This window comes from Neolamprologus brichardi, chromosome 23 (assembly GCF_056152115.1).
Source record: "Neolamprologus brichardi isolate AB-2024 chromosome 23, ASM5615211v1, whole genome shotgun sequence".
In the NCBI taxonomy this organism is placed as follows: domain Eukaryota; kingdom Metazoa; phylum Chordata; class Actinopteri; order Cichliformes; family Cichlidae; genus Neolamprologus; species Neolamprologus brichardi.
Genome location: NC_142125.1, coordinates 29858641 through 29885910, shown reverse-complemented (window position 1 = coordinate 29885910; position 27270 = coordinate 29858641). Strand labels below are relative to the sequence as shown.

Here is a 27270-nt window from a genome sequence, read left to right as displayed (position 1 = left end):
CACTCACCAAAACAGAAGTACAAATGTGGATGGTCTGTACCTCAAAGGTGGCCTTAATATCAGTCAGTCAGTTCCATTTAAAGGCACCAACATCACAAATGCTTTTGAGAGGTCCAGTAAATCAAAGCAGCCACAACTGTTATCCAGATGGATGAGTTGTAAAAACATTTAACCTCCCACTTTAGTTATAAAATAGTAAATATATAAATGGATGAAAATATGTGTTGTTGTATTTTTTGGGGGTGGGGGTTAATGCTGTAACATGGGACTGACATGGGAGTTGGTGTGGCTGGACCCCAATTTGTGTCCATTAGATGAACTGCAGTTTTTCTTTTTTTTGCCACCTTTACTTTAGCATTGGTTTTCGGCCCTTCTGTTTTTCTAAATGTGGATCAGATAATCATTTTAGTGTGTTTCATGTACAGACAGATGAATGTCAATTGAGCCTTTCTCCTCTGTTCTTCCTGTTTGCAGGTAGAGAGACTTCATGTCCCAGAAATCCCTGTGAACGTCAGCACTTCCTCTTAAGTGTGTTCCCTTTCCCATTCTCTCTCTCTGGTTGGTTGGATGAGTCCCAAACAGCGACACAACTGAGTGGGTGTTGAGCCAGACCGGGTAGCCAACGGGAAGCTAGGTGAGGCTTTCATTTTGTTTGTTGGTTATTTGTTTTTAAATTATAATAATTTATTTTACTTCCAGCACACTGATTGCACACAAAGTCCACATAACAGACACCAAAAAACTGATACGATGCAGATCGTATTTCACTTAGTGACATCATTGTCAAGTAAGGAAAGCGTTGAAAAATGCTGTTACAAATGAATGGCAAATTGATACAAACCCCCAAAGGTGATATACCTGGCAAGTAAGTTTTTTGTTACCCCCCCATTGGTACAAATTAAAACATGATCAGGATCATATAGCTTGGGTAAGTTACAGCGAGCTGGCCAACAAAATCACATTTAATAGGAAGTGCTAACACTTTTAATTATATCTAACAATAAATAAACCATCCAAATCAGATTTGTTTAAGCATTAGTACAGTAATAGCTTACACGGGGGCTCGGTTAGCTACTTAAATGTAGCTAAATTATGCATCTTTCATCTCTGCTTTGATTGCTTGCTCATAAATGACAGCTGTGAGTGACAGTAATAAGATTTCTGTATATTTCTGTTGCTTTAGGCTAGCCATCATGGCCGATGTGGACCCAGACACCCTGCTGGAGTGGCTGCAGATGGGTCAGGGTGATGAGCGTGACATGCAACTCATTGCTCTGGAACAACTCTGCATGCTACTGCTCATGTCAGATAACGTCGACCGCTGCTTTGAGACGTAAGTTTGTGTATTTGTCTCACAAGCATTCAGTTGGTGGTCATGATTTCAGAATTCAGCATTCTCTCTTCCTCACTGTCATCCCTCTCTTATCTGCCAGATGTCCTCCTCGGACATTCCTTCCAGCGCTCTGTAAGATCTTCTTGGATGAGAGTGCTCCAGATAACGTGCTGGAGGTTACAGCCCGAGCAATAACCTACTACCTGGACGTGTCGGCAGAATGTACCCGCAGGATTGTGGGGGTGGATGGGGCCATCAAAGCGCTGTGTAATCGACTGGTGGTAGTGGAGTTGAACAACAGGACTAGCAGAGACCTGGCTGAGCAGTGTGTCAAGGTAGGAGACAACTGACTATAAGAGAGAGGCCCATTTCATTTGTCTGATCTGTTTCTTGTCTTATGGTGGTTGTTGACAGCTTTTAAACATAAGCCAAAAGCCTCAGTCCAGCTTGCTTTGCTGGGCTTTCAAATAAATCCTCAAAATTGGAACGTACTTCCTTATATAAGAGGAAGTCTTGTGATCTGACATGACATCTGTCACACATTGAAAGTCCATATGTGAAGGAAAGTTGTATACATAGTTGCTCATGTAATATAGTAATGTATTAACATTTGGAACAATCATTGAAGTCAGTTAATTTCTCAGAAAAAGTGGACTCTGTAACTGACCAGATCACACCTCCTCACTTCACCACTAAAATCTTGTATCACGACATGAATTGACTGAAAGTATATGTTCTGTTATAGTTCTAACACACTACCCTGGCTCATCAGAACAAGGGTAATATCAGTCGTATGCAGCTGATCCCACTGCTGTACAGGAGAACCAGACATAATGCACAGCATGTGCTGTTACATATGTCTTGGTTAAACTTGATTATTGCTGTTGCAGCAGTTGATGAAATAGTTACAACCTTTAATCTATTGAACTAAATTACAGTTTCATGTTTTCCTACTGGGCTGACTGTCAACACGCTCTTCAGTGTCTCCAGCTGTTTCCTGCACACAATTGTCACAGATTTTCTCAAAGCATTGGGCTGTGTGACACGCATGTGATTTTTACACTTTAAGCGGTATGATAGTGGAGCAGGTAAAATTTGTGGAAAATAATAATACTAATACAAAAAAGCCAAATACTTGAGTATTTAAAACCTCAGAGGGGTTTAGTTTCTTTTTTCTTTTTCTTTTTCCTCAATGGAGTCTAATCAGAGAGGAGGGCATCTCCCTGATCTGTTGCTGTGTTATTGTCCTGAACAGAAAGCTAACACATGAGATGAACTTTTGATCAGCTCAGGCTGCTTCTCTGTTTGGGTGGGGTTCCTTGGGGTTTGGCGACAGGGCTATGCCATAGACATGAGATCACAACAATCTGCTGCCAGATGTTTATTAATTATTTTCCCAAACAGTGGTGTTTATTCAGGCCTTACTTTGTCACCAGTCTAATGTGTTAGATCAGACTTGTGCTAGAGGCCCAGAGGGGTTCTTTATCCACTAGATTTTCTGTTTTTCTGTCATTTGATCCTGTTATTTTCAATTTTTCAAATTCTTTTTTTTGATCTTCTGAGAAAAGGTAGAAATATCAATTAGTGAGGATCAGTCTCTATGTTGAGTGCTTTAAATAAATCATTGACTCACCCAAAAAATTTTATCTAATGGCATAGTTTGGAGAAGTCTGTGATTCAGGTACACCAAGATTTGGAGTTACATATTCCTTCTAGAGATTAAGTTTGAACATATGTTTTCGTGTTTCTCCAGGTGCTGGAGTTGATCTGTACCAGAGAGTCTGGCGCAGTGTTTGAGGCAGGCGGGCTGAACTGTGTGCTGAGTTTCATCCGAGACAGTGGGCACCTTGTTCATAAAGACACTCTGCACTCAGCCATGGCTGTTGTGTCCCGCCTTTGCAGCAAAATGGAGCCCCAGGACTCTTCGCTGGAGACCTGTGTGGAGTCTCTGTCTAGCCTCCTCAAACACGAAGACCACCAGGTAAATATAGAACAGGGGTTGCATCCAGTTAATGCATTTTTCTGATTACAAATACATGGTATGAAAGAGACTTTGAAATAGTTGCTGCCCTCCCTTCTTATTTGTGTTATTTGCCACTTTTCCTAAACTGAGGGTGGTCATAAAAGGGGTGGAGCTAAAACTGCTTCTTTCTACTATATGAAGAGGGTGCACCAAGTATTGAGATAACTGAAGTTTCAGAGTTTGGATTGTCTCTTTCTCTATGAATAGATATTACAATGAAAGATTAGGTTTTTGTTCTCTCCTAATGCTGTAACAACTCCTAGCTTCAACACAGAAACTATAGCTTTGTGCCTGTGAGAAAAATGATTTAAAGAAAGAAGCAGTGGGACTTTTAGAACTAATTAAATTATAATGTTTTGTTTAAAAGGTACCGTGTTGGAACATTAATAACTCGAATTTCCTTTTAGAAGCTCATTAAAGAGGGAAAATTGTGAAAAGCATTGCTAGATCTTTAACCTTGTTCAGGCTGAATATGCTATAACTCAAAACTCTCCTCTCCTGCAGGTGTCAGACGGTGCTTTGCGCTGCTTTGCCTCACTTGCTGACCGGTTCACACGTCGTGGTGTAGACCCTGCCCCTTTAGCCAAACATGGCTTGACAGAGGAGCTGCTGTCCCGCATGGCGGCTGCTGGAGGCACAGTGTCAGGCCCCGCCTCTTCCTGCAAGCCAGGCCGGCCTTCAGCAGGTGCAGGCCCCTCGGCTTCTGACTCGAAATTGAGCAACCAGGTGTCTACCATTGTCAGCCTGCTGTCAACACTCTGCAGGGGGTCTCCGCTAGTGACACATGTAGGTCAAAACACCTTGAATGAAGACGTATTTATTACTTTATTAAGTAAGAAGTCTGATCAACATTAAATGTTCTCTTTCTGGGTGTCCAGGACTTGTTGCGTTCAGCACTGCCCGATTCGATGGAGTCAGCACTGGGAGGAGATGAGCGCTGTGTACTGGACACCATGCGGCTGGTTGACCTCCTGCTGGTGCTCCTGTTTGAGGGGCGAAAAGCGCTGCCAAAGTCCACAGCAGGGTCGACGGGCAGGATCCCAGGGCTGCGACGTCTGGACAGTTCTGGGGAGAGATCACACCGACAGCTCATCGACTGTATCCGTAGCAAGGACACAGATGCTCTCATCGATGCCATTGACACTGGAGGTAATGATGCAAACTAATAAATATTACAGAAGCCATGAGTCTGAGTGTTGATAGTTTGGAAAAATTTCATCACACTTCCTTTTAACTTTTTAATCATATCAGCTAGCTCCTAAGGATGAAATGCACGTTTAGTCCTGCAGTAGTCCAGTTTTCTGAAACATTTTTTTTTCTGGAGTAATGTGTTTTGCTGACTGATTTTTTTTTTTTTTTTTTTTTTTTTTTGCATTGCTTCCTTTGTAATGTGTGTGTGCAGACTCTCCTGCGTCATGGGGCCAACCCTGACCTGAGGGATGAGGATGGAAAAACACCTCTGGACAAGGCTAGGGAGAGGGGACACAGTGAAGTTGTAGCTATACTGCAGTCTCCTGGTAAGTAAACCAGGACTATGCAAGACCACTACTGCTATTGCTGGTTCAGCTGCTATATCATTTCATTGTAACGTGCCTTTTCTGTCTCTGACTTGTGTTAATTTTGCACTTTTGCCTTTCTTATGCCAAAAAGTGAAGTTTCCTTGCAATGTCTACAAAAAAACTGAAATTAACCCAATTAACCAGGCCCTTTGCACCTACAGTAGATGTGCTTTATGCTTACCTGCACTTGGTTTTGCTGTGAGTGAGAGTGATGCACAAATGTCTATCGGTCTCAAAAGGCAAACCATCTGTGTGTTTCAGGAGACTGGATGTGTCCAGTGAACAAGAGTGATGACAAGAAGAAGAAAGATCTTAACAAAGAGGAGGAGGAGGGCAGTGAACCCAAAGGAGACCCAGAAATGGCTCCTATCTACCTAAAGAGACTTCTGCCTGTTTTTGCACAAACATTTCAGCATACCATGCTGCCTTCTATTAGGTAAATGACAGTGTCTAAGCACTCTGCAGCAGCCATTCATTCACCTTAATTTACCATTGTTTACTGGGCTACATCAGATAAACTGTAAATATTGTCGAATTTACATGAGTTAATCAAATCATATTACATTGTGTTCTTTCTGTTCTGAATCAAACTTCACTACTATGTCCAGTGCAAATCTTAATTAAAGGAGCAGAAGTGGACATAAAAGGAACTGCTGTCTATAATTAAAACCAGGCTGGGAGTTCTCACTAGAAAAATGAAGTTGCATGTTTCTATTTTGATGGTTTTCAGGAAAGCTAGTCTGGCTTTGATCAGGAAAATGGTTCACTATAGCAGCGAAGTGCTGCTGAAGGAGGTGTGTGACAGCGAGGCGGGACATAACTTGCCCACGGTGCTGGTGGAGATCACAGCTACTGTCCTCGATCAAGAGGTACAAACACTCAAATACACAGACACAGACATGCTTTTGGGTCTTATTTGTCAAACCTTCCAAAACCCAGAATCTTAGCAGGACATACCTAGTTAGAATAGATCTAATTTTAGCCCAACAGAGAATGAACACTAGCTTAAGCAGATGCTTAATATGCCATTAATTAATTACAATTATTAAAACGCTGCCGTGTATATACTACAAAGGCCCAAAGGTGATGATCACATTGACTTACATGGTTTTGGTTTTGGGTGCTTGAGTGCCACACAGCACAGTGGTCCAGTGGTGAGCATTTCTCCTTCAGCTGATTAAGGCTGTGTGAATTTTCTCAACGAAGCTGGGCTACCTCCCACAGTTAATTACATGTTATGTTAACTAACTCTAAGTTTTAAATCTTTTTTTTTTTTTGGCTACACCATAGATCTGGAGGTTATTTTTTTCCATCACAGTTCTTCAAGTCCGCTATCTTATCCTGCATTTCAATGTTCTGTTTCAGCAGTGTATGTTTCATTTACAAGGAGCTTGCAAAGAAGCTCCTTTGACTACGATGACCTGGATGACTGAGAACCTTCACAGACATATTTCATTTACAAGCAGTCTGATTCCAAATCTGTTGTCCATGTTTGTGTTTTTGAACAGGGAAAGGTTTTCCTTTGTAGTTTTTGTAAATTTAATTTAATTTAATTTTTTGTAATAAGTAAATTCACTAATGTGGCATCCCAGATATTGTTCAAAGTCTCTCAACTCTTTATAAAGTAGTGTCACATTTCTGAGCAGTGTGTTATGGTTAACGCAGCTTCTTCCCCACTCTAGACAGCCTGAGGAAAAAAGAGATGCAAAGATGTGCAACACAGGGATGATAAAGACTAAGGAACCACTTTAGTGTTTTGAAAAAAACACAACATTTTTCACCATAATGTCGTACTGTTATGTGACAGTCTAAGCATGCCTACACACTACATGCATTTTTTTTTCTTCTTTTAAGGAGGGATGTGATAACAACATGTTTTCTTGCTTTCTCTCTCCCTGTGTCAGGACGATGACGACGGTCACCTTCTGGCTTTGCAGATCATAAGGGATCTGGTGGATAAGGGTGGAGATGTTTTCCTTGACCAGCTGGCTCGACTAGGCGTCATCAACAAAGTGTCGACTTTGGCTGGACCAGCATCTGATGATGAGAACGAGGATGAAGCAAAACCTGAGAAGGTATACACTGAGGGGACGATGAGATGAAGCTTAAGATTTAGTCTTCAGTATGTGTATATCATATACATACATTTTTCTCGTAGGAGGAAGAGGTGCAGGAGGATGCTAGAGAGATCCAGCAGGGGAAGCCATACCACTGGAGGGACTGGTCCATCATCAGAGGCAGGGACTGTCTCTACATCTGGTCTGACGCTGCTGCCCTTGAGCTCTCCAATGGCTCCAATGGCTGGTTCAGGTTCATCCTGGATGGGAAACTAGCCACCATGTACTCCAGTGGAAGTCCAGAAGGGGGATCGGACAGCTCCGGTATGAGTTAACATGCTTATAATGCACTTGCATAGCTGTCATTTTGTTCTGCTGACAATGGTCCATCTCTTTTGGGCTGCAGAGTCTCGCAGCGAGTTCTTGGAGAAGCTACAGCGGGCACGGAGTCAGGTGAAGCCAGTAACAGCCAGTCAGCCCATCTTGTCCAGTGTTGGCCCCACCAAGCTGACCGTAGGGAACTGGTCTCTGACCTGCCTGAAGGATGGAGAGATTGCTATCCACAACTCAGATGGGCAGCAGGCCACCATCCTGAAGGAAGACCTGCCTGGCTTTGTCTTTGAGTCTAACAGAGGAACCAAGCACTCTTTCACAGCAGAAACATCCTTGGGTGAGTCTCATTGTCTAATAAGCAAAATGTATACAGGTAAGCTATCAAACAAAGGAAAATATTCTTCCAGTTGAAATTTACTAAACAGTACAAACGTGTTCAGCAGCATTGTTAAATGTCTCATTTTCGTGTGTGTCTTTGTGTGTGTGCGCATGTACCTGAGTAGGCTCAGAGTTTGTGACTGGTTGGACGGGGAAGCGAGGCAGGAAGTTAAAGTCAAAACTGGAGAAGACAAAGCAGAAGGTGAAAAGTATGGCAAGAGAGCTATATGATGATCACTTCAAAGCTGTAGAAAGTATGCCCAGAGGAGTGGTGGTTACTCTCCGGAACATTTCAACACAGCTGGAGTCTGCTTGGGAGCTGCACACCAACAGACAGGTACACAAGTACACATTAGTAGACAGACTCTCATTGGATTGCAGTAATAAACAGTAATGTAAATGCTTACATGCTTATCACTTATATTGTTAACAGTGTATTGAAGGGGAGAACACATGGAGGGACCTGATGAAAACCGCTCTGGAAAACCTGATTGTAGTTTTGAAGGATGAAAACACGATTTCTCCGTATGAGATGTGTAGCAGTGGCTTGGTCCAGGCTCTGTTTACAGTCCTTAACAATGTGAGCTAATTCTAAATCTCTCATTCATCTGATTATTTATTCTTTATTGAAATATTCTAAGGTACTGGTTTTCAAATAAAGGCCTTAATTAGGAGATATATATATATATATATATGAATTTATGCTAGTTCTAGAGGTGAAGGGGGACCACCCTTGTAGTAGAAAGTTGTACCTAATAAAGTGACATAGTGTAAACAGCAGTAAGTGTATATTGATAATGGCTGTGTTGGACAAAGGCTGTGTTTTTCTTGAAGAGCTCTGTATAGCTGGCATTGAAACTTGAAAGCCTTAACAATCTGTGCCTTCTACTAATAGTTCATTAGAATCTAGTGTACATCATATATTCATCTCTTACATAGCACTGTCCTTAAAGATGAAAATTTGACATGCCTTATGCTTCTGTGTAGAGTGTGGAACTGGACCTGAAACATGATTGTAAGCCTTTAATGGAAAGAATCAATGTCTTTAAGGCGGCTTTCAGCGAGAATGAAGATGATGAAAGGTAATGTCATGCTCATATTCTGAATTCGATAAATGAAAACAAAGCACTCTTATGCATAATGATTTATAGGACAGTATACTTGTTTTGTTCAAAGAGAGACAAGGAAAAGAAAGATGGGGATAAATGAGGACATTTCTACATGAAGTAGACCCAAAAAATTTTATTTAAAGAGAAACGATATACAGAGAATGACAAAGGGCAGACAAAGTTAGTCAGAATGACAACTATAAAAGTGATAGCTTAGTCACACTAGAGTACAAATAGGATGGCAACCTCCTTCGGACTAGGACAAAGTATGTGGTTGCCTGGTGATCACGAGAACAATTGCAAGTAGTTGAGGTAACCAGCTGGTTGCCCAGAGGTTGAGGGTGTTGACTGCTCAATCACTTCTGATTGTAAGGCAATCACAAGGTTTACTAAACGCATAAACGCAGACAGTCAGAGTTGGTCTGCACTGAACAGTCTAAATGTGTACATTTTTCAAAGCAAAAATGACAAATGCAGTGAAATCCCAAGTTCATTACACACAGTTGCTGTAATTTTGTTTGCGCTGTAGTGTCCAGCCTAGTTTGACTGAAATATAAAATCATTATGAAGAACTGAAGGATCCTTTAGTCTCCTTAGTTATCACTTGGATTCTACTCGGTCACATAGCACTGTCGAAGATGTTTAAACTGCCTATGTTTTGTTTGAACTGATTAAAGTTGATAAATGATTCTGTGTGTGTGTTTAGCCGACCAGCTGTTGCCTTAATCCGTAAACTGATAGCTGTCCTGGAGTCAATAGAACGCCTACCTCTGCACCTGTATGACACTCCGGGATCCTCATAAAACCTGCAGGTGAGTCAACGTGTGTTCAAGGTCCTGGTGTGTTATTTGGAGAAGCTCTCAGTAATGTTGCTTGCCATAATCACAGCGTGTGATTAAAATATGTTTCTGTGCTTTAGATTCTTACACGGAGATTGCGGTTCCGGCTGGAGCGAGCGCCGGGAGAGACGGCCCTGATCGACCGGACAGGTCGTATGTTGAAGATGGAACCACTTGCAACTGTGGAGTCTCTGGAGCAGTACCTGCTGAAGATGGTGAGGAGACACTAAAAATGCATTCAACCAAAATACACCTAGGTCTGGAAATACTTGGACAGTGGGGTGGGGGGGAAATCACAACTTTGGTACTCTAAGTCAAGTTTATTTATGGCCGTTCACAGACAGCATGCCCAAGTCTGACTTTCGTTAAATCTTTTTTTCATAAGAAAAATTATTTTTTTTCTTATGAAAAAAAATCATTTTCATATTTTTTTTCTTTCTTATGAAAAAGAACCAAAGGATGAAAAAGAACCCCCAACCCCTTTGGGAACCAATGTGTTTTGATCTTACTTTTTTTTTTAATGTTGTGTATCAACCTGATTCCAGATGATTTTTGACTTCCCTTCCTCTTTGGCCTCTTCTTCCTCTAGGTGGCAAAGCAGTGGTACGACTTCGAGCGCTCATCCTTTGTCTTTGTGCGGAAGCTGAGGGAAGGGCAGACCTTCACTTTCAGGCACCAACACGATTTTGATGAAAATGGTATCATCTATTGGGTCGGAACAAACGCCAAGTAAGAGCAACTTCAGCTAGCTATAAATTTAACATGAGGCTTACTGGTCGCTGATTTGCATAAATGATTTGCATCTTGCACTGCAGGTATAAATTTAATGTTATCAAATTTGTGGTTATATCATGTTAAACTAGTGTTCCTCTTACATTTTATTCAGCATACACCTTTTAGGATGAATTTAGCAGATTTTAAAATGGTTTATGTTACTGTCTTGATAGCTTGCTCAATCATCCAGATAAAGAAATCCTAGAAAGTTGATTCTGTTCATCTAGACCTAGCTTTTTCAGTATGAGAAACGTTTCGTCACTCTAAGACTACATACACACTAGCCCGGATAAATTTGAAAACGGCATTTTCGTCTGAAAACGCTCCACGTCCACACTAGCGGTTTCAGAGAGTTGTGCGTTCACATTGAAACGGCCGAAAATGCTAATGTTCCAGTACTGCGCATGCGTGAAGCACAAGAAGATTTGACCTACCTCATTTCTGTCTGCCGTTTATTTACTTTCCGGCTCGTTGAAACGTTGCGGCAAAAGGTCGAGAAAAAGCACAGAGTTTTTTAAATGGACTAACAATGAGGTGGAGTTGTTGCTGCGAGTAACACAAAAGTACAAAGTTGCCAAAGCGAGTGAGAATTAAATAATTTAAAGAAAAGCTATCTGGAGCATGTATAAACTAATATTAAATCTTTAATAGGGCTGTCAAAATTTGAGCAAACAAAACAACTGCTGTATAATGTCCTCTGCTATCTTTGTTTAATTGGTCACATGACTGCATCACATGACTAAAATGCATCATTGTTTTAGAAAGTCTGCCTTTTCGAGTGTCCACAATGCGACGAGACAGCTCCGTTTTGAAATGTATGCATCTTCGAGAGCGTTTTCAAAACGCTGCGTTTTTCCTTGGGGAAAACGTCAGTGTGGACGGGGGGCCAAAACGGAAAGAAAATGATGGGTTTTCAAACAAAAACGCATTAGTGTGGATACCTAAGTGACTTCTTCAGTCTCCGCTGACTGCAGGTTCCCCCACACTTATAGGGGTTTGGAGTTGATGTCACGCCGCAGTGCATTGTGGGATCGGGGCGCCATGCCAGAAGGCCACAAATCAAAACAAACACACTGTGTTGGAAGCAGGACTGTCAGAACCATGCTTAAAATCAGCACAAAAGACAAAGGGCTGTATCGCGACCGATTACACCAAGAGACGGTACTTGGAAAAAATAGCGTGCATCCGTAATGTGGACCCGTATGAAATAAGGCAGTGGAGTGGAAACCCAGACAGCCTACCGCCGTTGTCCTATTCTGATATTTTCGTGTACCTTGTCCGTGGAGTCAGCGCATAGCCGCATACACGGCGAATAAATAAATTATAAATTCCTGCACATAACATTGACTTCTCCTCAGCAGCTGCCCCCCAAATTGCTCTAGATGAACGATTCACGATTGATGCCAGCTGTGCGTTGCCATGTAAATAGTTTGCATTTCACGTGTACCTGCACATGTACTTGCTAAGTACATGTGAACAGGTCTTGAATAAAAAATAAATAAAATAAACATACTTTTCATTTCTGTTTTATTGAAACCACTTTACAGAAAGTACAATTATTTACAATGAACTGTACATGCAACACAGCAGTTTTATGAATATTCAACAAGAGCAAGTTTCATTTGGCCCTGGTTTGACAACCACACTGGGGCACATATTCACCAAAACACAGCACACCTTAACATTCCTATCAAGCAGTGTCGTGTCTTCACCCTCACATAATATGAGTAACTCCTGTCCACAGCCTCCGTGACATGGTGATTTTGTTGTTGGTCTTCTGTCAGATCTTCATCTATTACTTCTGCACTGGGCACACCTTCATACTCTGCAGCTGCATAATGAAAGCATGTAAAATAAAATTAATGCATACACATAAGGTAAATGTACACCAGTATTCCAGGTGCGTGATTCATCTGAAGGTTATGTGCAGATTAGCGTACAATGATCGCAATTTTGTATGTTTTTGGGGCGGGGGTTACCTCCAATGAGGTAACCCCAATTTTTCGCTTTCGTTGCACTCGCCTTGCGTGCTGGTCCGAGTCTCACCGCTTCAATCCAAGCCTGACGTCTTTGTTTAGTAAAATCGGATAAATGAGATCCCTCCCGTTGCCTCCAGGAGGGGAAACGATGAAAAGAGAGCCCATTTCCAGCTGCTTGCCTTCCCTATCGTGTGATCTAACGTTGCAACCAACAACACAGTACGTACGAATCATAGCTGACGCTTCCGTGTGCTCCGTTTGGCCTACTGTCATGGCGGGAGGGGGCGCTCCAAAGCCCTATAGACGGTACATTTGCATAATGACTGAAACTAGCACCACTGACTAACAGTGGGCCATCAGGTCAGACTGAAGGAAGTCACTTGGATGAGTAATGAAATGTTTCTCCCAATGAAAACTATATGTCCAGATAAACAGAATCAAGTTTCTAGGGTTTGTGATCATTTTTCTGTATACTTGCAATCAATGTAAAATGCTATATTTCACACTTTTCTGTTCAGTCCTTCGGTTCTTTTAAAAAGTAATGCAACGTTTTAGATGTTTACATTTAGAGCTAGGGGAGCTTTAGTGGAGTTTTGTTTTGTTTTTGTTTTCTTTCTCAGTAAACCAATATTTGTTTTCTTCAGGACTGCCTACGAGTGGGTAAACCCCGCAGCTTATGGCCTAGTGGTGGTGACCTCTTCAGAGGGCCGGAATCTCCCCTACGGGAGACTGGAAGACATTCTCAGTCGGGATAGCTCTGCTCTGAATTGCCACACGAATGACGACAAGAATGCCTGGTTTGCTATCGACCTCGGCCTGTGGGTCATTCCCTCAGCATACACTCTGAGGCATGCCAGGTAATAAGATGGGCGCATCATATGATGTAACACATATATCTAGATGGTAATATAGAATCTGAAATATCATGAAGGTGTTATTTACTCTCCAGATCTAACTTTGGTTTATCTAGGAATGTTGGGTGTTGGCAACGTCTGATTGCCTCTAACTGGCGTAAATTATCCTAAGCTAATCAGTTTAGATGCAAGATATTCAGTTAGGTGTTTACTTGTGTCTGGCACCAGATTACAAGTGTAAAAACTGAGCCAAATCTTGAGCTGCACAAGGCGGCTAAAAACGTAATCCAGGCTAAAAAAAACAACAACAAATGGCTGGGTAAATTGTAGTTTTGGTCACTGCCACGGCATTAATGCACAAGTAGATCTGAATGTAATTACAGTTGTGTACTCTAAGAGATTACATTTTCTTTTATCTTTTCTTATGCCTTGATGGCAGTTTCAGCATTACTCTTTCAGGCATTCACTAGTATCAGTGCAACATTAAAATCTATAAACTAGGTCCAGAAAAATGACTTGAATTCATTTAAAATTGTCTGAGGCAAAGTTAAACACTGACCTTCTGTTTGAGCAATCTAAAAAAAATGTTTAAAAAAAATCAATGCAGAGTCCTCTGTGAAATACACAGAAGATCTACACATAGTTCAAAGGTTATTCATGATGGTGCCATATATGTGCAAGTTATCCATGCCAAAATCACCCCGTGTATATATTTGTTTTGGAGTAACATGTGTGTCATCCAGATAAAGCCATTTTTAGAAAAAAAGGCCCTGCTAATTTCAGCAAGTTATTGCCAAAAAGCCATTTACATGCAATTCTAATTATGGCTTTGTAGCAAGAGTCTGTCTGCTAACCCACTAAGTATTTGCTGTGATAAAATCAATAAAAAGTCTTCAAGCAAGAAACTAAGCATACCAATTAGTAATCTTAACAGAGGAGTTGATGAAACCTTGTGAGAAACATGCTCCTGTCTCTTAATTTTTTCTAACATACCGGCATCAATATCGCCATCATCATCGTTTTTCAGGATTATTTCGTATAGAAAAATAAAACGTTGTCTGCCAGTTATTACCTCACGTTGTAGTGTAGAAACTACTGAAGACATCTGGAAATAAAACCAATATACCACCTGACCAAGTTGTGTGGTAACAATTCTACACCTCTTGGGGGTTTAACGGCAGCTGGCATCCTTGTACATGCAGTGCTGCCATCTTCTGTTTCAGTCCGTTATTACACTCTTAAATCCTACTACTTATTCCTGCGTCTTTTGGGATCTTACAAAGCTTCAAACGACACGTCAACTATTAAATTTGTCGTCGACGATTTTAATAGTCGACGTAATCATGACTAGTTGACTAATCGTGGCAGCCCTAAACAGAATGACACAATGAGACATTATTGAATAGAATGGGCCTACCTCCTGAGAGATATTGGATGATAAATATAATCCATTCCATGCAATAAAACACTGAAACTGCAGGGGGGAAGAAACAAGTAGACTTTAAGACATTATGCATCCTATAACTAACATACACAGATCCTGACAAATGGCAGATATGAAATTAGCATGTCTAATTTTTAAAATATTAATCCTCCTGCAGGGGTTATGGCCGCTCTGCGTTGAGGAACTGGGTCTTTCAGGTGTCCAAAGATGGTCAGAACTGGACGACTCTTTACACCCACGTAGATGACAGCAGCCTAAATGAACCCGGGTAAGACTTTTCTCTAAATTCATTTAAACTGCTGAAAAACCAAAGTCCATAGATGGTTGAAATTTTATCTAACTGTTTTCACAGGTCGACAGCCACGTGGCCTCTGGACCCATCTAAAGAAGAGAAGCAGGGCTGGAGGCACATCAGAATTAAACAGATGGGAAAGAACGCCAGCGGCCAGACACACTATCTGTCACTATCTGGACTTGAGCTGTATGGCAATGTCACTGCAGTCTGTGAGGACCAGTTGGGTGAGAACTTTGCTTCAGTTGCAGTTTGCTTCTAGTGATTGACAACCAGAGGATTTTAGTTGTTGGTATCATTTTTGAAAATTATGTCAGTAGCTTAACATTTTATGAACCTTATCTTAAAGCCTTGCATTACTGCTCCTCCTCTATCAGGGTTTGATTTGTTTTCTTTTGCTGTTTTGGCTTTTTGTCTAAGTAACTGTCAAATTGGTTAAATGTGAGATTTTAATTTGGCTGCCTCTTTGTCCTACAGGTAAAGCTGTGAAGGAGGCAGAAGCAAACCTTCGCCGCCAGCGCCGCCTGTTTCGTTCTCAGGTGATGAAGTACATCGTACCAGGGGCACGGGTTGTTCGGGGCATCGACTGGAAGTGGCGCGACCAGGATGGAAACCCACCTGGAGAGGGCACAATTACTGGAGAGGCTCACAATGGTAAGCAAACACACAAGACCAGATGAAACAGAAAGTGATGAACAGAAAAAAAAACAAACCAATGCACCGTTTACCCAACAGCTGGTGGATCCCGGCCGGTTTAACTGCTGTAGTGCATTTTCCAAAATGTTTTGCAGGAGTCCAGGGCCTGTACTATGAAGCGGGCTCAACCTGTTATTTCTCCTGTGCGTCCGCATGAAAGGGGTGGCGATAATGTCTGACCAGTCTAAAAGGGAGGTTTCATGGGTCGAGTGACACCTGATGAATACAGTTAAGACACGCAGTGCTACTGTGAGCTATAAATTGCACAAAAAATGCCAGATGTAGCAAAATGATACATATTAAAACTCAAATATGCACTTAACTAATAACACTTAAAAAAAAAAATCAGAATGTTCAATAAACACTCCAGTTTCCAAATAATTAGGATATTCTGGCAATTATTTCAGACATCAGGCTTTACAGGGTTATTGATTAGACAGGTATTCTTGATTTGTGTTCTGTGCTCTATGGCTGCAACTCCACTAGTGTAAGATGACTTAAAATTAGAATAAAGTACAACAAGATTTTACACATTTTCGAAATGGGTAAAACACTTAAACATACTTACGACATGCTGTAAAGGCATCAGTGAAAATGTGTCACAAAACCTTAGACCCTTCTTCTAGCAGCACACGTTGATAGTAGAAGCTGCTATTATCTGAGGACTTGATTGATCAGTGGATAGTGACTTTATACATGTTGATCTCCACCTTTGTGGTGCAGAAAACCCAGGATTAACCCTGAAGATACCTGGATAAGATGAAATCCTGCTTTGTAGTACAGGCCTCAGCCCTGTTGTTTCTGTCTTCAGGAACTAAAATCTAAACCCTGGCTTCAGCCTCCCCACCCAGGTTTTTGTACTGTGTAAAATATGTTTTAACACAGCAGGTTACTGAACAACTGTGTTTACACTTTTCTCCCTGCTCCCTTCTTCACCTTGAGATGTCAGAAGGATGATGTGTCAGCGGTGTCTTTTTTTTTTTTTCTTTTCTTGTATTTAGCTTCATGTTCACAAGGCACATGTCACTGGTTTAATTGATCTCCACAGGGGACTGTGGTTACAGTAAAAGGTAAACAGCCAAGTGGAATCTGCATTTAGGAAGTGGTCTGTGGATAAATACCTTTCAGTTTAAATCTGTCTGTGATAGGCTGGTAGAATGAAGGGTTGAGTGTGAATTGTTGAATCTAGGATAATTGGACAGCTCCCTGATTGTGGTGACTTATCTTATTGGCTAAAGTAGGTGAAACTTACGCATGTACACATCATTAGTCAGTTTCCCTAACAAAAACTGACGTGATGAAGCTGGCAAGTGAGTTATAACTTAATTAGATTGTAATGTTTTTTGTAACTTTAAGCAACAACATTATATCCAGCTGAGTGTTTTTTGAAAGGGCCAAATGGGGAGGAATGGTTAGTGTTGGAGTGGATAGATTATGGAATGTCTAGTCATACTGAAAGAAATGGGTCCTTTTCCTTCTGTAAGGTGTGAAATTAGTGAAAAATGACATAAAAATTTTAGAGATAATTTTGTTTCAGGATTTCTGGAGTCTTCCCTTTTGGCTTCAAAACCAGAAATTGCAATTCTACAATTTAACCTGGAGAGTCAGATAAGGGCAAACATACTCTCCTCCTCCTCCTTCTCTTCTTCTCCTCTTCTTTTCCTCCTCTTCCTTTCTCTTCCTATCCCATTTGTGCTTCTCACGTTTATTTTTTACCCAGATCTGATGCCATCTCAGTGAGCTGAACAAATGGATACACCACCAGCAGCTCCATTTTTTTCCCCATTTCTTTTTCTTTAAAAAAAATCATTACAAGCCAAGATGACTGTCATTATTTGAGTTTAATTCCTTTCATCTTTGATGCTTTGCATTTGCCAGAAGTATTTTCTACTTTTGCTTTGTCATTTTCTATGATCATGTCCATATTCTTCTCTCTTGTTGCTCCACCTGCACCCAGAACCCCACATTAGAAATTTAAACAGACAACATCAATGAGTGTGCTGTTCTTTAAAATCAAATGAAATGGCACCCTTATAGGGAATTACATGATATTTTTGCAATGTTATTTTATGTTCTGTACATTTTGTTTGTACAATACACAAAGGAAGGAACAGATGGGTTCAATAGGTTTATATTGCATGAACTCTACTCAAGAAACATCACTTAAATATTTAGTATATTTATCAGGATAAAGTAAAAAACAGTACAGCAAATATTCACTTATTATTTATTTATTATTTAGTTAATGTTAATTATTTTATTTTTTAAAGTTTTATTTATTTATTTTTGAGGAATGTAGTTAAAACTGTTCAATCTGTCTTTAAAAAAACTCTTGACCAAACCCAGAGCCAATGCTAGAGCTAGTGCTCTAAAGAGCCAGTACGTGGTTTGATTCAGTTTCCTGCCCATTATTCCTAGTTGTGACATGTAAATGATGACCCCGCAGGACCAAGGAAGCATACTGACAGAGCTTGGAGGAAGTGTAACTGTTGTGGAGTGTAGCTCAGCAGATGCTTGGCTCTCAACTCCTAAAACTGCAACAACAACAAAAAAACAAAACAAACAAAACTGAAAACCATATGATGGCACAGGTACTTGTCAGTGTTGATTTAAAAAGAATGGTATATTAATGAAAATCTGTTTATGTATAGTTATTGGTTAGTTAAAATAACACCCCTTCCTCTTTAAAAATTGGTTATTTGGACACATTGTTGGATCTAAGATGGGAATGTGGTAGTCAGTTAACAACTCTTTTTATCAGGCAAAAGATGTTTTAACACCCACACCCACAAACCCCCCAAAGCCAAACACTCAAGTATAGTAATTTTCTCTCACTGTACTATACTATATTTTCTCTCAGGCTAGTTAGTGCTTTGTTTCATTGTGACTCTAAAGCAATATTTCATGTAAAGTATTTGATCTGGCCCAGTGTGGAGCTGCTCTGACTGTAAGCTGCTTCTCTGCTGTCTACTTCTCTTACTGTCTCTCTTTCTCTGTCTCTCTCTCGGGTCTCTGACATCTATCCGTCCGTCTCCCTCCCATCTCTCTGTCCATCCAGGCTGGATTGATGTAACCTGGGATGCTGGCGGCTCTAACTCTTACCGTATGGGCGCTGAAGGGAAGTTTGACCTCAAGCTTGCTCCAGGGTACGACCCTGAGTCGGCTGCCACAGCGCCGTCACCCAAACCTGTCTCATCCACTGTTTCAGGCCCCGCCTCCACCACGGTGGGACCCTCTGTGACGCAGGCGGCGAGCGGCAGCGGTACCACCACCACCACCTCATCATCTTCCTCCTCCACATCGTCATCCTCGCTTCAGCAGTCATGGAGCAGTCTGGTTAAAAATAACTGTCCTGATAAGGGCGGGGCCTCATCGCTTGGGGGTGCCAGCTCCTCCAGCAGAAAGGGGAGCAGCAGCTCTGTCTGCAGTGTCGCCTCCTCCTCTGACATCAGCCTAAGTTCCTCCGCTGGTTTTCCAGGTGCAGGAGGTCTGCGACTGGAGAGAAGAACTGACGGGCTAGTGCTTGACCAAGGAACCGGGATAGGAGGAGTAATGGGAGGCGGGGTTGGCTCTGATGGACATCAGCAAGAGCCAATTGTCGTTCTGTCCTCTGCAGAAGACGGCGGATCTGGTTCAGCATCCAGCTCAGGCACACTTACTGGTGATGCATCCACCACAGCAGATGAAACCAGAAACAAAGACTCATCCACAGCAATGGCCACCACTGACCCGGCAACAGCGATCTCCATGGGGCTAGTGAGCGTGAGCTCCCCTGATGTCAGCTCGGTGTCGGAGTCATCTAGCAAGGACACGCCTTCCCAGAGGCCTATGTGCTCGGTGGCTAATGCCCGGCTATCGGTCAGCTCCCTCTTGGCTGCCGGCGCTCCCATGAGCTCCAGTGCCAGCGTCCCTAATTTGTCATCTCGCGAGGCCAGCTTGATGGAGTCCTTCGTCCGCCGCGCACCCAACATGTCGCGCACCAATGCCACAAATAACATGAACCTGAGCCGCAGCAGCAGCGACAACAACACCAACACGCTGGGCAGAAACGTCATGAGTACTGCCAGTGAGTACAGCAGGATTACTGCACTAATACTACAATATTCTTACAACATACCATTAAAAGACTGGTATTACACCTCAGTCCACTATCACGGAACATCACGGGTACTGCCAGCAAGTAAATAACTTGAGTATTACAATCTAATTATCTTTTGAGTTGGAGCTGGGGCGTATGGCAACATCGTTCAGCTGAATGGTGATACATGGTGCATATAACTTATTAAATATTTGCCACAAAAGCAATATATGAGTCGTCACAGGCACCGATTCTGAAATGCACTGATCGGTATAAAATGCAAAAAACAAACTCATGGGTAATACTTCAAAACATTTTTTTTTTTTTTTTGTCTGGACCTTCTTCAATTTTTAGTAATCTTGGTAAAATTATTTTCCGTATTTCATTCTCATGTTTAAAATGTTAATCATTTCATTGTTTTAAAATTCAGGTCCACAGTTGGTGTGTTACCTAGAGTCGACGATAATAGAAACCACCACAGCAGTCAGCCCAACCACAGCCTACTGCTTTGAGAATAATCAGTGGCAGTACTTCTTCCACTAAAACGTTGCACAAAGTAGACCAGGAGATGCCTGTGAAGGTTCTCAGTCATCCAGGTCATCGTAGTCTAAGGAGCTTGGAAAGAAAAGCGTCTGGACTTCTTTAAGTTGCTTGAAGACGTTTCACCTCTCATCTGAGAAACTTCTTCTCAAGACGCTTTTATTTCCAAGCTCCTTACACTAGACCAGGAATTTAAAAATCCTTTTTTCTCTCTCTCTCTCTCTCCTTTTTTTAATTTTTTCCTTCTAGTTAAGTGCACTTTCCATGAGTGTGGCGTACGTGTTAATGTGTTAGTATGTCATTATCACAAATCAGCAAATTTATAGTAAAACATGCAACTCTAGCATTTACTTAATCCATTGTCCATTGCTGGACTGGCACTGTGTAACCCACCATAGTGCATGAGAGAAACCTTAAAAAAATAAATAAACTGGGTCAACATGGCATGTTTGTTAATACAGAGATACATACGTTATGAGTTATTGACTTGAGTTATTTTTACACATCGGCCAGCATCTAGCCAATCCACCACCTTTCACTGTTTATACCGTTACCCCCCCCCCGCCCCCCCCAAAATAAATAAATAAATAAATAAATAAAATAAATAAATAAATAAATAAAAATCAGCCCATAAAAACGAAAAAACACCCTATAGTCGTGCCATCAGTTAACCCTTGGCGTGCCAGCTGTGGCACGTGTGCCCAGGTTTGCCGACCCCTGTACTAGATGAATAATGGAGTGGATTAGAGTTTTACACAAAGTAATAATGACACTTGGTAACAAATAAAGTTCCCAAACTGGGTCAGTGAGACCACAGGATGTGTGTTTAGAATTGATTTTAAAATTAGGAACGGATGCACTATTTACTCAGAGGGCACGATTCAGTAAGCTGAGTTTGCTGTTTGAATGGCTGTGTGAAGATGCTTGTTCTCAGCTTCAAATATTATCTCGTAGTATTTTTAAGTCCAAAGTTACTCAGACCACATGTGGAGGATCATTCCTCTGGATCACTGGGTAAACCGCATGAGCTGCCTCCAGCCAATCAGCTGTTTCCAGTTAGATGACTGGAGCATAACGAGCTTCACCTGCTGCTTTGTTTCTTTGGTTTCTGACAAACTAACCACCATTTGTTTGTTTTTGTGTGTGTGTTTGTTTGCAGCTTCTCCTCTCATGGGTGCTCAGAGCTTTCCTAACCTCACCACCACTGGCACCACCTCCACCGTTACCATGTCCACCTCCATAGTAACCAGCAGCAATAATGTAGCCACAGCCACCACGGGTTTGTCGGTGGGCCAGTTACTAAGCAACACCCTTACAACCAGCCTGACGTCTACATCCAGCGAGAGCGACACGGGCCAGGAGGCCGAGTTCTCTCTCTATGGTTGGTGACCACACTCTCACTCACTCACTGAGCCTGCTTCAGCTAACTTGTGCTGCCTATTGTCTCTCATATAAGTCAGCACACTGGTTACCTGAACTGTGTAAAAGTTAGCAGATAGGAACTTAGAGCTTAGCCTTAATTTTATTTGTAAATATAACAGAAAATAAAAACATAGAAATCATTTTCAGCTTGATGGTGAAAATCCCCTTGAAAATCTTAACAACTGGCATCTTGGAGACGGGTTGTTTCGCTCTCGTCCTGTGATGCCCTTACAATGCATATCTTGACGCAAATCTTTAAACCAAGTAGTTTTGCTTTTAAACATAATCCTATATTTAAGCAAAGTTATTAAAGGCAAACGGTGACACTAACACGATCCCAGGTTCACGATCACGTTACTACAGCGGTCCCCAACCCCCGGGCCTCGGACTGGTACCGGTCCGTGAGTCGTTTGGTACCGGGCCGCGAGAGTTGAGGCTCAGGTGTGAAATGTATGGTTTTCAGGGTTTTTATCGGTTTTCAGCATTAGTTTTGTTATCGTTTTTATCGTTAACTCGGTTTTCCTGGGTCTTTTCATGTGTGTTATGAATAAATCTTCTTTTTTTCGGTACCGGTACTAGTTTTACTTTGTTGTATTTATCCGCGACACCTTAAAGGCCGGTCCGTGAAAATATTGTCGGGCATAAACCGGTCCGTGGCGCAAAAAAGGTTGGGGACCGCTGCGTTGCTACCTCCCTGCTTGTGTGTGTACATGCTCTTTAGAACAAGTCATAACACCAGCTACATCTTTATTATAGAAAACGTGCAGAGATCATTAAAACACATAAACATTGATCATTTAAGACTGTCTTTGCATGTCTTTGTATAATATGTATAGTAACTGGTTGGATTTGGATAAACCGGACCAGAATTAACCAAACCTAAGCTCATGTTTCTAGAGTTTATCAACATGTGTGCCAAGCGCCATCTTCCCCTCTTTCCCTTATTCTCAGTTGTTTAACCGACTTCATGTCCATCCGCTCATTTTCTCTCCCTTTAGACTTTCTGGACAGCTGCCGTGCCAACACACTGTTGGCTGAGCTGGACGATGAGGAGGACCTCCCAGAGCCTGATGACGATGATGACGAGAACGAAGATGACAATCAGGAGGATCAAGAGTATGAGGAGGTCCTGGTACGTAAATCGATCTGGGCTTATTTTAAAGATTTGGGGTTTTTTCCCCTGATGATTCAAAGATGATCTCTCGCTGTAGCTGTGGATGTTTTGTACGAAAGCCCTTCAGAGGGGTGACTGTGTCACTGCTGTTCTGCAGGAAGAGGAGGAGTATGAGACCAAAGGAGGACGCAGGAGGACATGGGATGACGACTTTGTCCTAAAGAGGCAATTCTCTGCTCTGGTTCCTGCCTTTGACCCCCGACCAGGAAGAACCAATGTCCAGCAGACCACAGACCTGGAGATCCCTCCTCCAGGTAAAAAAAAAAAAAAAATGAAAAGGAGGAAGTGTTCGCTCATCACAGGACTTTCAGCTAGTTTCTGTAAATGCTGTTGTTGGCATTTATTTGTTATTTTGTTAGTTGTCAAAGCTTTGACATCACGGCAACATAACTGATTGGTGATAGTTCTGCAGCAATGCTAATATCATCATCATCGTTTATTTATATAGCACTTTAAAAACACACAAGGCTGACCAAAATGCTGAACAATAGAAACATAATAGATACCATAAGAATAATAAATACGATAAAATAATAAACATAGCGAAAACAATAAAATACAAGTCAGTCAACCACTGAGTCAAAAGCCAGTGAATAAAAATGCGTTTTCAATCTGGATTTAAAAAACCAGCACTGATGTCGATTGCCTAATGTGAAGAGGAAGATTATTCCAAAGCTTAGGAGCCACGATAGAGAACGATCGGTCTCCTCTCAGTTTCAGCCGTGATTTGGGGACTGAGAGCAACAGCTGCTCAGCTGACCGGAGCGAACGAGTGGGGACATCGGGCTTCAGCAAATCAGACAGATACACAGGTGCCAGACCATTTAAAGATTTAAAAACCAATAAAAGAACTTTAAAATGAATCCTAAATTCAATTGGAATATATGATTTTATTTAAACAACAATTAATATTAGAAAAATATTACTTCTAATGTCACATATCCTATTCTTCTGTGGTGTTTTAATGACACAGACTGGTGATCAGTTAAATGGCAGGTGCCTCCCGTTGTTTATCTGACCAACTACTGAACTAATAATTGCATTACAGGAAATTAGTTTTAAGTTCATTTTTCATTTTGTTGAATAAAAGTTCTATGTTATGATGGACCCAACTGATACGTTTCCTCTTGTTTTCTCAATGTAGCATATTCTGTTTAACACCTTGTTGATGTTAAAGGCTGAAACGGGTAGAGAAAGTATTTATGGATATTAATGGAATAGTATAAATAGAAGATACAGTGGGGCAGAAAAGTATTTAGTCAGCCACCGATTGTGCAAGTTCCCCCACTTAAAATGATGACAGAGGTCAGTAATTTGCACCAGAGGTACACTTCAACTGTGAGAGACAGAATGTGAAAAAAAAAATCCATGAATTCACATGGTAGGATTTGAAAAGAATTTATTCGTAAATCAGGGTGGAAAATAAGTATTTGGTCAATAACAAAAATACAACTCAATACTTTGTAACATAACCTTTGTTGGCAATAACAGAGGTCAAACGTTTACTATAGGTCTTTACCAGGTTTGCACACACAGTAGCTGGTATTTTGGCCCATTCCTCCATGCAGATCTTCTCAAGAGCAGTGATGTTTTGGGGCTGTCGCCGAGCAACACGGACTTTCAACTCCCGCCACAGATTTTCTATGGGGTTGAGGTCTGGAGACTGGCTAGGCCACTCCAGGACTTTTAAATGCTTCTTACGGAGCCACTCCTTTGTTGCCCGGGCGGTGTGTTTTGGATCATTGTCATGTTGGAAGACCCAGCCTCGTTTCATCTTCAAAGTTCTCACTGATGGAAGGAGGTTTTGGCTCAAAATCTCACGATACTTGGCCCCATTCATTCTGTCCTTAACACGGATCAGTCGTCCTGTCCCCTTGGCAGAAAAACAGCCCCATAGCATGATGTTTCCACCCCCATGCTTCACAGTAGGTATGGTGTTCTTGGGATGCAACTCAGTATTCTTCTTCCTCCAAACACGACGAGTTGAGTTTATACCAAAATGTTCTACTTTGGTTTCATCTGACCACATGACATTCTCCCAATCCTCTGCTGTATCATCCATGTGCTCTCTGGCAAACTTCAGACGGGCCTGGACATGCACTGGCTTCAGCAGCGGAACACGTCTGGCACTGCGGGATTTGATTCCCTGCCGTTGTAGTGTGTTACTGATGGTGACCTTTGTTACTTTGGTCCCAGCTCTCTGCAGGTCATTCACCAGGTCCCCCCGTGTGGTTCTGGGATCTTTGCTCACCGTTCTCATGATCATTTTGACCCCACGGGATGAGATCTTGCGTGGAGCCCCAGATCGAGGGAGATTATCAGTGGTCTTGTATGTCTTCCATTTTCTGATGATTGCTCCCACAGTTGATTTTTTCACACTAAGCTGCTTGCCTATTGTAGATTCACTCTTCCCAGTCTGGTGCAGGTCTACAATTCTTTTCCTGGTGTCCTTCGAAAGCTCTTTGGTCTTGGCCATGGCGGAGTTTGGAGTCTGACTGGTTGAGGCTGTGGACAGGTGTCTTTTATACAGATGATGAGGTCAAACAGGTGCCATTCATACAGGTAACGAGTGGGGGACAGAAAAGCTTCTTACAGAAGACGTTACAGGTCTGTGAGAGCCAGGGATTTTCCTTGTTTGAGGTGACCAAATACTTATTTTCCACCCTGATTTACGAATAAATTCTTTACAAATCCTACCATGTGAATTCATGGATTTTTTTTTCACATTCTGTCTCTCACAGTTGAAGTGTACCTCTGGTGCAAATTACTGACCTCTGTCATCATTTTAAGTGGGGGAACTTGCACAATCGGTGGCTGACTAAATACTTTTTTGCCCCACTGTATTTAACCAAAAATACAAGTCAGGAAATGAGGACTGAAAGAATCCTTGAGGCTATAGAACTTGCACAGAAATTTTGACTACTGGTGTAGAAATCTTTTTCAGAGTTCAGTTGTTTATTTGAGATCTTAGTTATGCTGAAATCATCATTCTTTCAAAGAAAAATAAACTCTTTTAAGAAAGGTCTGCAGTGTAATGTTCCATCCATGTTTTTAAAAAGGGGTTTCTCTGTCTCCCTTGGTCCAGGGACTCCTCGATCCGAGGTTCAGGAGGAGGTGGAGTGTGCTCCCTCTCCTCACCTCGCTCTCACCCTTAAGGTAAGATAAATTACTTGGTGCTCAAATGAAATGTTTTTTTCCCCTTAAAATAATTATTTCAGATTAATCAGCAGAAGACTTTGAGTATATTTTGTAGGATACAGTCAGTTCCTTTCCCAGCTGTCATTGGTGATTCATCCACAGAATACTCTTCCTTTTGCCCAGTCTATCAGTCTGTCTGTGCGATCACAGGATGGTCACAATGTTTAAGCACGTTTGTATCCTCAGATTTTTGCAGTGCTGTGCAAAAATTGCCATGGTAGCTGATTTAACAAACAAACAAACAACAAACAAAAAATACCCTCATGTTGCATTTAAAATGAAAGATAATTGGTACCAAAATAATTTTAGGAACATATTCAGTTTTATATAATTTATCCTTTTCCTTCATTGCGTGTATATTTTTGGAAAACAGTTGCTGTATCTGTCCTGTCTGTGTGTTCAGGTGGCTGGGCTGGGTACAACCCGGGAGGTGGAGCTTTCTCTTACCAACTACAAGTCCACCATCTTCTTCTATGTCCAGCGGCTGCTGCAGCTCTCCTGCAACGGAGCTGTCAAGACGGATAAACTGAGGCGCATCTGGGAGCCCACGTACACGTAAGAGAGGAGACATCTGATGCAAACTTTACTGCATTTGACAGGTCTTGGACAATTTTTGACTTCTGTTTTTAATGCAGGATAATGTACAGAGAGCTGAAAGACTCTGATAAAGAGAAGGAGAGTGGAAAGATGGTGAGTCTATCCAAGTTTTCTCTTTATGTCTGACGGATGTCTGGATGTCTGATGTCTCTTCATTGACCTCGATTCTGTTCCCCTTGACAGGAGTTTTGTGAACACAGCATTGGGGTCGGGGGCCGTTCTGGTGGCCTGAGCCCCAGTTCAGTTTCAGCCAATCACAGCAGTGAGATTCTGGGTGGTGCCAGAGAGGTTGCGCAGGCGAAGGCAGGATGCAGCCAGAATGCCTGTGGAGTGGAGGATGTCCTGCAGCTACTGCGGATCCTCTACATCATCGGAGGAGACTCGGCTGCTAACACGCGCACGTTGCAGGAGGGTACGAAAACACTCAGTTGCACACTGGAACACACTGCATTTATGCTACTGGGTCTAATGTACATGCGCATTTTCCTTAAATCTGTAGCATCTTTGGGGACTTTTGGGACTGCAAAATATATGAAAACAAAACAGTTTATTCAACATTTCCACTTTAACCACATTAATGATTATATGTAG

At 41.8% G+C, this 27270-nt stretch overlaps 1 protein-coding gene across 1 annotated transcript; it reads left to right on the top strand.

The window, feature by feature from the left end:
- The first annotated feature begins 479 nt into the window (after positions 1-479).
- On the top strand, positions 480-27270 carry hectd1 (HECT domain containing 1). The gene is given in 30 exon segments (XM_087836380.1): positions 480-634; positions 1184-1333; positions 1434-1668; positions 3087-3314; positions 3861-4142; positions 4235-4549; positions 4612-4873; positions 5177-5351; positions 5646-5784; positions 6820-6990; positions 7074-7296; positions 7379-7642; positions 7809-8020; positions 8117-8263; positions 8671-8765; positions 9499-9604; positions 9712-9846; positions 10221-10360; positions 13029-13241; positions 14840-14950; positions 15035-15201; positions 15452-15628; positions 18729-19736; positions 21448-21669; positions 22709-22842; positions 22982-23138; positions 25970-26040; positions 26486-26637; positions 26718-26772; positions 26863-27270. Coding segments are annotated over 29 exon segments (6144 nt in total). The 5' UTR covers positions 480-634; positions 1184-1193.